This window comes from Sciurus carolinensis, chromosome 1 (genome assembly GCF_902686445.1).
Source record: "Sciurus carolinensis chromosome 1, mSciCar1.2, whole genome shotgun sequence".
Lineage (NCBI taxonomy): Eukaryota > Metazoa > Chordata > Mammalia > Rodentia > Sciuridae > Sciurus > Sciurus carolinensis.
In genome coordinates, this window is record NC_062213.1 from 1,380,932 (window position 1) to 1,393,085 (window position 12,154).

The following is a 12,154-nucleotide window of genomic DNA, read 5'->3' on the forward strand; positions in this document are numbered from 1 at the left end:
AAAATTAGTACGAAGTGTGGTCCTGTAGTCACCGGTGACAGCTGTCCACGCCCCGGAAGGGGACAGCTGCTCTTCTCCCTGCCTCCTCAGGGAGAGCAAGCCGACGCCTGGCTGAGCCTGTGAAGCAGCAGAGGAGTGCGTGAGTGGCGGAGCTGCGGGCGAACCCGCACGCAGCGGGACGAGGACCGCCCTCCCAGCCGAGTCCTCCAGCGCGCCCCGCCCCTCCCCTCTCGGGGCGTTAACTGTTCCACCCCTCCCGGAAGCGCGTTCCTCCCTCCACGTCGCTGGCACAAGGTCGTTATCGCGAGAGTTCCTGGGCCGGAGCCCAGATCGCGCGAGACTGCGCAAGAAGCGGGAGCGTGTGGCGCGCGCGGCGGCCGCGACGGACGCAAGATGGCGACGGCGACCATAGCTCTCGTAAGTGAGCCCCCCGCGGCCGCGGGCGGCCCTCGACTGTTGGGAGCGGGCCTTCGGCCTGGCGGGTGCGCGGAGGACCCCCGGGGACGCGGCGTTCTCCCCAGGCCCCGTACGGAGCCCCTGCGGCCGTGGGGCGCGCGGGGCGGGGGCGGGGCGGGGCGGGCGCGCGCCGGTGGCGGGCCGCGGCCGCAGCTTCCGGCCCGTGGACTCCAGCTTCCGGCGGCGCTGTCGGGTGGGCCGGCCGGGCAGCCGCCTTGGGACGCGGACGCGCAGGGCACCCGCGGTCCCGGCGTGCGCTTCCCGCCTGCGCGAGTGGGCCCGAGCTTGGTGGAGCGGGAGGGCGGGCCTCGGCTTCCGCCCGTGCTCTGCAGGGAAGCTCTGCAGGAGGACGTCCTCCCTCATCACTCGTCCTCTGAGCAGTTGCTCTGTTCCGAGCTCTGTGGGAGTCTTTGGAGCACATTGAGGAACCAGACCGAGGCAGTCACTGCCTCCGTCGCAGTCTGGTGGCTACCAGTGACCGCTCACCACCCGGTGTCTGGTGCTGGGCGACCGAGGGAGCGGTGCTCAGGGTGCGTGGGCGCTCAGGAGGAGCCCTCCCTGCTCTGCTCAGTGCCCACCTCCGCGGGCAGGAAGGGCAGGAGGATGCTGGGAGTGTTAGCATGGAGGGAGAACCCCTGTGCACAGCACCGACACCGCAGCTCATCTTTCTTCCCACTTAGCTTAAGCCGTTCTCCCCTGGACCCTTTCCCTCTGCACTTCACCCCTTTATTATCTGCTGCCCTCCCCCAGCCCACACCCGGAGGGATGGGGCAGGGTCTGTTTGAGAAGGCAACTTGGTCGTATCCATAAGATCAGGGAGTGCACATGGGCTGCCATTGCCAGGCTCTGAGCTGCTAGTTGGATTCTGCCTCACTGAGGCAGAAAATTTCAAGATGCCCCAGCGTGTGAGGGACAGCCCAGTGTGTGAACCTTACACGGATAACTTTCTGCAATACCTGCTGTTTCTTGAAGCCATATGAACAAATGAAGCCAGAGAATTAAGGACTTGATGCCTGTCTTCGGGTAGCAGCGCAAGTTAATAGTGAAGAAGAGGGATGCTCTGAGACAAGGATGAGATACCTGGGAAGGTGTAAGAGTGGATGGCTCATCTGAACTCAGGGGGACTGCCAGATGAGCTGGGTGTCAACTCTGTTATGGCAGTGCAAGACAGGTGGTGTCCTTGTTGAGGTGGATGTGGGCAGTGTGACCCTTAAACTGGGGTTTTCGGTGGTGTGTTGGTTGCCATCGAAAGCTCTGGAAGCCTGACAGTTCTCTTAATCTTGTGTTAGGTTTTTTTTTTTTTTTTTTTTTTTTTTTTTTTTGTGTGTGTGTGTGTGTGTGTGATTGTGAATTTTTTTGGTGTAGGTGATTGAACTCAGGACCTTTAAGCACACTCTTCCACTTAGCTGCACCCCCAGCCTCCACTGTTCAGGCTGGGGACATTGAGAGCCTGTTGACACTGTCATGGTGCTTCAGGTCTTGTGGGAGGGCAAATGGAGCTGCTGAAACTGGCTGATACAGTTGGTGGGGAAGGATGCAGGAAGATGCAGAAAAGGCTCCTCCTTTGGACTTCCTGGTGCCTGATGTTGCAGAAACGGGTCAGCAGCCCCTTTCCAGCAAGGCTCATCTTCACTGCATTGTCTCTGGTTCATTGTTCCATTCTTCCCTTCTCTGACTGCCAGAGCTGCTTCCAGTTGGGGCCCATCACCCTTGGATTTCTTCTCCCCTCCCTGTGAACACAGTCACCTTCTTCTCTCAAAGGCCACAGACTGCATGTCACCTCACAAAGGCCCTCCTTGGCTGCTACAGCTTAGTATGCTTCACGGTCACTTTTCAGCTTGTGTTTATTTTTTCTTAGTGTTCCTTACCACAGAAATCATCTTAGATGCCAGTGGCACATTGTCTGCCAGCAACTGACCATGAGACTCCAGAGTGTTGTCTTTCTCTCCCCTGTTGTGCTCAGCACTGAGCCTGGTCACCCAGTGAGGAACTTGGTTCCATAGGAAGAGATCTGAACAGATGGCACAACTTTCTCTAGCCAGCCCTGCTCTAGAGGTCTGACCCTAATACTGTTAACAATGATAATAACTGCCGCAGCCTGTGTCTTGCTTTCCATGTGCAGGGACTGGCTACCTAAGGTACTTCATTGCAGGGTGATTCAGTAAATCTTCATGGCAGCCCCAAAAGAGACCATTCCCCCTTTACAGCTGAGAACCTAAGGCCTAGATATGTTATTTGTCCCACGTCACTTAAATCTTTGTTCTCTAATGGAAATAGTTTGTTCTGGGCTGTTGAGAGGCAGAACTGGTGTTTGCACCCCTCAGAGGGGACTTCTGTCTCTCAAGGTACTGCTGCCTGGTGGCTGGGGAACCTTGTGACTGCAAAGCATGCCATTTTCATTGCCAGAGGGTGACAGCATGTGACTAACTATGATGATAAGTGACAGTTTTTTCAGGCTCTTCTAGTGACTAGTTAGAATAGAACTCTAGACTCAATGTGACTAAAAGCTTTATTCTTCCATAAACGGGGTGAATAGTGTGGGATGTCCTGTGGAGTGTCCCCAATGGACTGAATTTTTCCAGGAAATCTCATCTGAACTATGTCTGGCTCTCAGCATTGTCCTGGTCCACATGTTGGCTCGTGTGATTTGGGGGAGCAGGAAGTTGTACAGTGCTCAAGTTCACCTGTTTACAGATGACTAGGGCTGCATTGAATATTCTCACTGTGGTGTGAGGAAACAACCTCTGCTCTGGGTGGGACTGTCAGCGGGCCCTCTGTCCTTTGGTTCTCTAGGGTGCTGTTTCTGAGCAGCAGCGAGAATGAACTGGGCAGTGGAGCATCAGAAGTGGCTCCAAGCAAGGCTGGTGTGGGGCTGGGTTGGCCCCAGCTTAGGGGCACATTGGCTAGGCTTCCCCAGTGTGCCAGACTGTTCTTGCCCCACCTTTAGAGGCCTGAGAACCTGAGCGTTGTGCCTTGGATGAGTCACCTTGCCTCTGGGTCTGTCTGCATGGCTCCAGGGTGGGCATAGCCATCCCTTCGTGTCCTTAGATATCTGTGTGTCTTGTCTTTGAGCAGGGATCAGGGTGAGTGCATTCTGCCCTGTTCCTGCTGCACAGCCTCTGAGAAAGTGTGAGGGCTCTTCTACCAAGTCCTTGCACCCTATTTCATCCACCTCCTGTTTGAGGCCTGTCTTTGCCCTTGCCACCCCCATAGGACATGGCAGGTGCTACTCTCTTGGGTGTGGGTCCAAGCTCCCAGTTGTCCTTGGACAGTATGGCTATTGGGGGAAAAGTCCTGGGCTTGACCAGAGCCTGTGGAAGGACCAGGACTGATGTTGAACTGAGGGCTGTCCACGTGTATGCAGGCTGTTGCCTCAGGAGGAGGGTGGGAAGAGACCACCAGTTGGTCACCTTGTCTTCCAGCCTGGCCCATCTGTTGGCAGGAAAGGGTAGCTCTCTTTGGCATGGACAGAAGCACCACTTGCTCTCTACCTACCTTTTCCTCCCTGTCCCTTCCTGGGGACTTGCTGCCAGTTCAGGCCTGCACCAGGCTGCTCTGCTTTCTGCCAGGACCTGGGCAGTTGCAGGTGGGATCGTGGCTGAGAGTATAAGGTGGGGGTAGTTCTGGGAAATGCAGGGCCCCAGCTGAAGCCGGGCCCTCCTGTGCCCTTGAATAGTCTTCCTTGCTAAGCTGTGGGGAGCTCAGCTGTTCACTTGGGAAGAGTAGAGGGCCTGGGTGGTAGAGTGTGACTTTCAGTTACAGCATCTCCTTCCTGCCTGCAGCAGGTCAATGGCCAGCAAGGAGGGGGGTCCGAGCCGGCGGCGGCGGCAGTGGTGGCAGCGGGAGACAAATGGAAACCTCCACAGGTACTGACCTCAGCATCCTCTCCCTCAGGCCCGCCTGCCTGCCCGCCTGCCTGCACGTCCCTGGGACCAGAGAGGCCTGACTGGGGCAGGTGGGGAGAGCCCAGGGGTCCTTCTCGGCCCTCAGAGCAGATATCGGCTGCAAGACTGTGGCCCAGCCCTGAGCCTCTCCTGACCCCTCCTCACCCTGCTTCTGGCCTGGCTTCTCTCCTGTGGGTCTGTCCTGCCTCACATCCCAGGCAAGGCCTGGCAGTCGGCTGGCTGGGCAGGGGCACTGGGGACTGGACTTCAACCGTGCTTGCTCTTTGCTGCCAGCTTCATGCAGAAGGGAATAGGCTTGCTGTTATAAGACAATGTTTTGTTTAGACAAGAAATACAGATTTCCACTTTAGTTTTGTTTTTATTTAGATAACAAAACAACATACCAAGGTGGGGATTCAGCCCCACGTTTCTGCACCCCAAGCCCAGGATGGGTGAGAGCAGGTTCTGCTGTAGGCACTGGCCCATGGGAGCAGGTCCTGTGGGAAGTGGAGCTAGGCTCTGTTTGTCACTGGGTGATCAGTTCTTTGTGCCTATCTGTGGCAGTACCTGTCACCAGAGGGATCTGGCAAGCCTCTTGGACCTAGGCCCTCCTGGCCCCCTAGGACCCTCAGGGGGTGGGACAGGGATGTGGTGTATAGCCTAGACCCTGGGAAGCTGTGGGGCTGAAGCTCCAACCCCAGCTACTGTCCAGCAGCCATTGGTGGGTGGGAGAAGGGCCTTTTGTTCACCAAGACAAAGAGGAGATTGAAAAGTTTCTAGGGGCGAGGGGAACTGGCATTGATTTCCATGGTGACGGCCTGGTCTAGCTTCCAACTTTGGGCTTGGGTCCTCTCCCACTAAGGAGAAATGGGCGTGGGGCCAGCTGGGAGGCAGAGAAAGGCCTAGTATGACCCATACTGCAGCCCACCCACTGCCAGACTTAGATGTATCTTGGGGCCTGCTTGGGGCTCTGGTTGCTCAGGGAGGGGTCTCTTAGGCTTCCTGCCTTTTGACCCTGGGATGGAAACCCAGCACTCAGGTGGCCATGAGGGGAGTCTTGGAGTTTGGGTCAGCTGAACCCTGCCTACCTCCTTTGGTCCCCAGCCTTTGCTCCTCACTCTTGGCCTGGATTCCTTCCTTTTTCTACCTCTCAAGGCAGTGTCTGGAAACCAGGAAGGGTGTTGGTCTTTTGAGTTGGTAGGCAGGCAGGCATGCTCTGTCCACCCCTCACCCCCACCCACCCCCACTCTGCTGGACTTCTCTCCCTGCTTGGATGGCTGCATCCCCCGGCAAAAAGCTTGGAAATGGCTTTGACAGAAGGAATGTAAACATAACCCTAAACATAATCTGCTTAGGTTTTGCAGCCTGCTGTTGGGAACCCACCCCTGCCCAAGCGCCTCCTGGTTTGTTGGTCTGCCTGGCTGGGCGCTGTCTCCCTGGGGCTGCTCTGCTCCTGTTTTCTCCCAAGGGACTGAGCATCAGATGAAGAAGTCTGGTAGAGGCAGGCTAGAGCCCCTTGTAGGGCTTGTGTGACCTGGGGAATACCAAGGCTCTGTGAGGTGTCTGTAGGGCCAAGGATGAACATTGTCAGGAGGAAGGCCCTTTGTCTGTACTTGATCCTGGGCTGGCCCCTGGAACTCCAGGAAAGCTGTGTCTGTGTCTGTGTCCATGACAGGGGCTAAGAGCAATCTTAAGAGGCCAAGGTGCCTAATGGCATGGGGGTAAGGAGTCCCAGAATGCCTTGACAGTCCTGACCCAACTCTTCCTACACTGGAAAACAGCCAGCCTGGCTTCCCTTCAGGATGTGAGGTGGAGGCTGTGGGGGCAGACTGGAAACAAGGGCTGGCTTCTTTGCTACCACCTGGTAGCTCCTAAGGAGTCTTTCCTGGTCTGGGGCCCATAACTGTCCCAGGATGGCTCAAGGGCCCCAGAGTACCTACCGACCTGCCTTAGTCTGTGTCCCATCCCTGGGTCCTGGGAATGAAAGACCTGGGATGGGGACAGCAAAGTCAGAAGGGGGTCCTGTATCCAAGCCTGTGCTAGGACTTGTCCCTCCATGGGAAGGGACTGGGAAGATGGAGGGTGAGGTTTCTGAGACCATGTGAGGGAGATTTAGCCTGCTGCTAAATGACTCCCCTGCTCCCCCTTCTAGGGCACAGATTCCATCAAGATGGAGAATGGACAGAGCACAGCCGCCAAGCTGGGGCTGCCTCCCCTGACGCCTGAGCAGCAGGAGGCCCTCCAGAAGGTGAGCACATTCCTCCTGGGACTGTGGGTGTGGCTGCCGAGCCGGGTCAGTGGGGGCACACCATCTCCCTGCGGGCGGGCCCCCCAGTGCTCCTCACTGCTGTCTCTCGCAGGCCAAGAAGTATGCCATGGAGCAGAGCATCAAGAGCGTGCTGGTGAAGCAGACCATCGCACACCAGCAGCAGCAGCTCACCAACCTGCAGGTGAGCCCCGCCACCCTCCTTCCACCCCAGCTTCACTGCCTCGGGGGCTGGCTCTGTTGGAGGCTGTCCTGCCTAGCTGGGCCAGGAGGCCTCCACTGCCCCTCCCCATCACCTACACCATCTCCTCCTCCTCCTCCTTCTCTTCCTCCTCCTGTACCTGTGGCCACCCCCTAAAGGTGTTGTGATTCTCAGATTCTCAAGGACTCATTCTCAGGACCCCCGGTCCTCCCTGAGGCACCAGCGGCCCAGCCTTTTCTGCCTGTTGCTCACTATGGCCCCTTCTCACCTGCCTCCCTCCTCCTTCTCTGTAGTTCTACCCCATTCACCCTCTGGGTCTCCCCTACACCCTTATCCCCCAGGCTGTGCACAGCTATGGTGGCAGCATGTAGGGTATGTTCCTCCCTACCCCCATAGTCAGACCCCTATCCTTGTGCATCCATCCAGACCACCTGGGCTGGGACCCAGGACAGGGGACAGTCTAGGGGTGCCTCACTGGGCCATGCTCTAGACTAGAGGCTGTGCTGTCTGTGTGGGGCCAACAGGTTCCTGGGCCTTGTGCCCTCCCCCTGCCCAGGTCAGCCCTCAGACATTCACACTGCCAGGAGATGTCCTGGCTGTTTACCGTGCTCCGTTCGTCCCTCTCCTCCCTCCCTTCCTTCTGCCCTGGCCAGTCCTGCTGCAAAGTCTGCAGGCCAGGCACCTGGGGCTCTGAGGCCCCCCTGGGCAGGTGCCGTCGCAGTGTGGGAAGGCAGGCGGGCCTCTCTGGCAGGGCGGGGACTCCGGGCCTTGCCGCTGTCTGCGTGAGGTGTTGACGAGCGGGAGACTGCTCGGCTCCAACAGACTGAACTCTGTCTTTACTGTCTTTCAGATGGCAGCAGTGACAATGGGCTTTGGAGATCCTCTCTCACCTTTGCAATCGGTCAATAGAAATGCTCACTTCTTCCGGGGCTCATGTCCTTAGTCAGGGCTAGAGGGGGGCAGTGCAGCCCACTGCTGGGGACCTTGCTCCCCTGGCCGGCCCTGCCCGTCAGCTCTGGACGAGCACAGCAGAGCGCCAGGCATGGCGGGGCCAGTGGTGTGGGCACCCACCCCGGGACCGCCCCTGGGGAGGCCTCCATCTGCTCTGAGGGCCCGCCTTAAAACTAACCGGCCAGGTAACTGCGGAGGGCAGCCGCGGCAGCCAGCCAGGGAGGGTAGCTGCCGGTGCCAGCTCGTCTGTGCCCTTGCTGCCCCACGCAGGGGTGCACCCGTGGGCCACCAGGTCCATCAGTCTCCAGGCTCCTGGGTTCTTGGGCTGGGATCAAGACCCTGAGGAGAGAGGGGTCCTAACTTGTGGCCCCATCAGACCCTGGAGGGAGGATGGATGGATGGGGTGGGGGGTGGGGGGATGAATGTGAGTGAGAAAGGGAAGGGCAAAACTTGGGCCATGGGCCTGGGCTGTCAGCAAGGTCTAGAGGCCATGTGGCCAAGGAGGAGGAGGCAGAGACTGTAGCTTGTGGGGCTGCAGCAAGCAGAGTCTTTCCCTTCCCCAGAGGCAGGCTGCGGAGGCCAGACACCATCCTGGGGAGGATCCTGAGGGGGAGATAATGGCCCTTTCTCTGGGGGCCATTTGGAGGACTTGGGAGGGGCTGTTCCTGGAGGAGCTACCAGTGTCCAGGAGATACACTGTATCTACTCGGGGAAGTGTGAAAGGCAGCTGTTGACCCTCTGAAGACACCTGGGCTATGGGAGGTGTGGTCAGGGAGAGAACTCTGCCCACCTTTAGATGAGGAGTCCCACCCTGAAGAGGAGACATGGCCCTTTCTTGGGGAACTTTGCCTGAGGGACAGAGGGACAGATGTGGCTTCACCTTGATCTAGGCGGAAGCCTGGGGACTATTTGTTGGGGAGCCCAGTTTGAGGAGGGAGCAGTCACATTTTCAGGGACTTCCTAGTTTGAGGGAAGGTAGGCCCCACTATGGGGAGTCCTGTGTTGGGCAACTGGACTCTTAAGTGAGGGCCAGGCCTGTACCAGGCCTGCTGACATGTAACGGAGTAAACTGGTGTCTGCCCAGGGCCTTCATGAGGGCAAGGGGAGCCCTCGTTCATGTTCAGGCAGGGCACTGGGTCGTGTCTTCCTGTGGCCACCATGCTTGGCTCTGGGAACTCCCAGCCTGGCACTCCTGTGAGGTGGCAGGGGAGAGATCCCCATTCTTGAGGGTTTGGGGAGATCCCTCAGCACATGGCCCAGCTCAAAATCAAGACTTACCAGCTCCCCAGCTTCAGGGAGCCCCGAGGTTTCAGTTGGGTTCTCCGCTGCCTCATGACACTTCTGGGGACCAGGCCAATGGCTCTTGCCTACGCCAGCTCTCGTGGCTTCAGGCGTAGGCCCCAGGAAGCTCTTTTCAGAGGGGAGGGGGGCATTGGGATGGAAAGAGTGTAGGGCACTGAGCCCCTGCCTGAGTTGGTCCTGCATGAGCGACTGTTCCTCATTCTCTCCAGGGAGCCCCCGTCTGGGCTCCTGAACTCCTCCCCTGGGTTTCTTCTGGGCAGTGGCTGCCCTGTCTTCTGTCACCCTCTTCTGGCCTCCATGCCAGCCAGTCCCTCCGGCTTGGATGACTCCTCCTTCCCTTTTCTGTTGCAGTACTTGGCTGGGAAGGTGGGAGGATCTCCCAGCCCAGCCCGGGGTACCTGACCCCCAGACTGGAGGGGTGGGCTTGGTGGGAGGGCACAGAGCCCTGCCTCCTGGCCACCTGTCAGCTTTCAGCTGCAGTCTACCTGGGACCTGGGCGGGCTGGGGTGCGTCTGTGTCCTGCTGTTGGGCCTGGCCTTCCTCAGGGTGGGGTCCTGCTGACCCCCGTGCCCTGACTTCAGGGGCCAAGCCTGCATCTTGCTGCTGCGTGGGGAACACTCCCCACAGCAGAGCTGGTGGGGCAGGTGGGTGGGCCAGGAGGGGAGAGGGCTGCTAAGCCTCTTGGCTGCCCCCTGACAAGCCAGTGGCTCTCTCTCCTTCTGTTCTGCTATAGATGGCAGCTCAGCGGCAGCGGGCACTGGCCATCATGTGCCGGGTCTACGTGGGCTCCATTTACTATGAGCTAGGGGAGGACACCATTCGCCAGGCGTTTGCCCCTTTTGGCCCCATCAAAAGCATTGACATGTCCTGGGACTCTGTCACCATGAAGCACAAGGTGAGCAGGCTGGCTCTACCCCAGTTGCCCTGGCTTGCCCTCAGGGTTCTCCCAGCTTAACAGGGCTTTCTATATCTAGGGCTTTGCCTTTGTGGAGTATGAGGTCCCAGAAGCTGCGCAGCTGGCCCTAGAGCAGATGAACTCAGTGATGCTGGGAGGCAGGAACATCAAGGTGAGGGAGCAGGTGCAGGGTTTTGGGCCTTGAGCTAAGAACACGCAGAATGTTCTTTCCTGTCCCCCAGATGTGTAGAGCAGCCTCACAGAAGTCTGCTGTGGCTAGGCCTGACAGGTTTTCTTCGTCCCTCTCACTTTCCCAGGTGGGCAGGCCCAGCAACATAGGGCAGGCCCAGCCCATCATTGACCAGCTGGCTGAGGAAGCACGGGCCTTCAATCGTATCTATGTGGCCTCTGTGCATCAAGACCTCTCGGATGATGACATCAAGAGTGTGTTTGAGGCCTTTGGCAAGATCAAGTCTTGCACACTAGCTCGGGACCCCACAACTGGCAAGCACAAAGGCTATGGCTTCATTGGTGAGCTGGGGGTGCTGAGGAGAGGTGGGGGCCCACCTGGTGCTGGGGCTGGCCCTCCTCACTACTACTCCTGCCCTGCAGAGTACGAGAAAGCCCAGTCGTCCCAGGATGCCGTGTCCTCCATGAACCTCTTTGATCTGGGTGGCCAGTACTTGAGGGTGGGCAAGGCCGTCACTCCCCCCATGCCCCTGCTAACACCTGCCACCCCAGGAGGCCTTCCGCCTGCTGCTGCTGTGGCCGCAGCTGCAGCCACAGCCAAGATCACAGCTCAGGTGAGGGCTGGTGCAGTTACAGGGGGTGGATAGGTGTTCAGTCATTTGGGGTTCCAACTCTTGATGTGGTCTTGGGTGGAGGTAGCCAGATTGGGGACTGAGTGTGGTTGCCTTTTGGGTTGCAGGAAGCAGTGGCTGGAGCAGCGGTGTTGGGTACCTTAGCAACACCTGGACTGGTGTCCCCAGCACTGACCCTGGCCCAGCCCTTGGGGGCTCTGCCCCAGGCTGTCATGGCCGCCCAGGCTCCTGGAGTCATCACAGGTGAGTCTAAGTAGGCCAAGGCTCTTCATCCCGCCCCTCACTTCCAGGCTCTGTGCCTCCAGGTGCCCTGAGTGTAATCATTTGAGCCCAGGGAGGGTTGTGGGGATGGCTGCTGGACCTGGTTGGTTTTGCTGCAGGTGTGACCCCGGCCCGTCCTCCCATTCCCGTCACCATCCCCTCTGTGGGGGTGGTGAACCCCATCCTGGCTAGTCCTCCAACACTTGGTCTCTTGGAGCCCAAGAAGGAGAAGGAAGAGGAGGAACTGTTTCCAGAGTCTGAACGGCCAGAGATGCTAAGTGAGCAGGAGCACATGAGCATCTCTGGCAGCAGTGCCCGCCACATGGTCATGCAGAAGCTGCTGCGCAAACAGGAGGTGGGTGGACAGGGCCTAGGTGGGGATGTGGTGGTGGGGGGACATCTGGGCAGGCCATAGTACTCAGCTTTCTCCTTCCCACAGTCCACAGTGATGGTTCTCCGCAACATGGTAGATCCCAAGGACATCGATGATGACCTGGAGGGAGAGGTGACAGAGGAGTGTGGCAAGTTTGGTGCTGTGAACCGCGTCATCATCTACCAAGAGAAGCAGGGCGAGGAGGAGGATGCAGAAATAATTGTAAAGATTTTTGTGGAGTTTTCCATGGCCTCAGAGACTCACAAGGCCATCCAGGCCCTCAATGGGCGCTGGTTCGCTGGCCGCAAGGTGGTGGCTGAAGTATACGACCAGGAGCGTTTTGATAACAGTGACCTGTCTGCGTGACCTTGGGCCAGTTCCCTGGACTTGCACTTGCTCCTTGTTTCTTCTGGGTTTTATAGTGATAACAGTGGTGTCCCTGGACCAGCCACTCTGCTCTGCCAAGTCCGACCTGTAGTGTGCATAAAAGTGCAGATGCTGCTGGCCCTGAACGTCCTGTGTCCGATGGTCCCATGACCCAGCCTGGGTGGGTGGGTTGGTGGGTGGGTGTGCGTCCCCCTCGATGTGCCAAGACAACGAGCTGATGGTTTGGCGGGAATCTCCAATGCTGCTGCTCAGGGGCAGGCGGGAGGGGCGTGGGAGAGGCGCGCCCTAGGGTGCCTCCGGGGACTGGGGACCGGCCAGTGCTAGCGGGCTGGGCGCCCTGCTATGCTGGGCCCTCG

The 12,154-nt window shown here is 58.5% G+C and overlaps 1 protein-coding gene across 4 annotated transcripts; it reads left to right on the top strand.

The window, feature by feature from the left end:
- The first annotated feature begins 255 nt into the window (after positions 1-255).
- Puf60 (poly(U) binding splicing factor 60) lies at positions 256-11,917 on the top strand. Of its 4 annotated transcripts, none has more exons than XM_047558353.1 (12): positions 256-417; positions 4,239-4,322; positions 6,493-6,588; positions 6,701-6,790; positions 7,659-7,709; positions 9,795-9,956; positions 10,036-10,128; positions 10,274-10,487; positions 10,569-10,759; positions 10,885-11,020; positions 11,158-11,393; positions 11,478-11,917. In XM_047558353.1, the coding sequence occupies exons 1-12, from the start codon at positions 394-396 to the stop codon at positions 11,775-11,777; spliced, it is 1,677 nt and encodes a 558-aa protein (XP_047414309.1). In that variant the 5' UTR covers positions 256-393; the 3' UTR covers positions 11,778-11,917. The 4 variants fall into 4 exon arrangements, with proteins under 4 accessions (XP_047414309.1, XP_047414316.1, XP_047414296.1 ...); XM_047558340.1 differs by having other exon boundaries at positions 345-417; positions 4,242-4,322; XM_047558360.1 differs by lacking the exon at positions 7,659-7,709 and having other exon boundaries at positions 262-417.
- The last annotated feature ends 237 nt before the right edge of the window (positions 11,918-12,154 follow it).

Bases quoted from the DNA above. Each gene is read 5' to 3' on its own strand.
- Puf60 (XM_047558353.1), top strand. From the start codon at position 394: ATGGCGACGGCGACCATAGCTCTC. The intron at 4,323-6,492 runs GTACTGACCTCA...TCCCCCTTCTAG, and splicing joins ACAAATGGAAACCTCCACAG to GGCACAGATTCCATCAAGAT. The intron at 10,488-10,568 runs GTGAGCTGGGGG...CCTGCCCTGCAG, and splicing joins CAAAGGCTATGGCTTCATTG to AGTACGAGAAAGCCCAGTCG.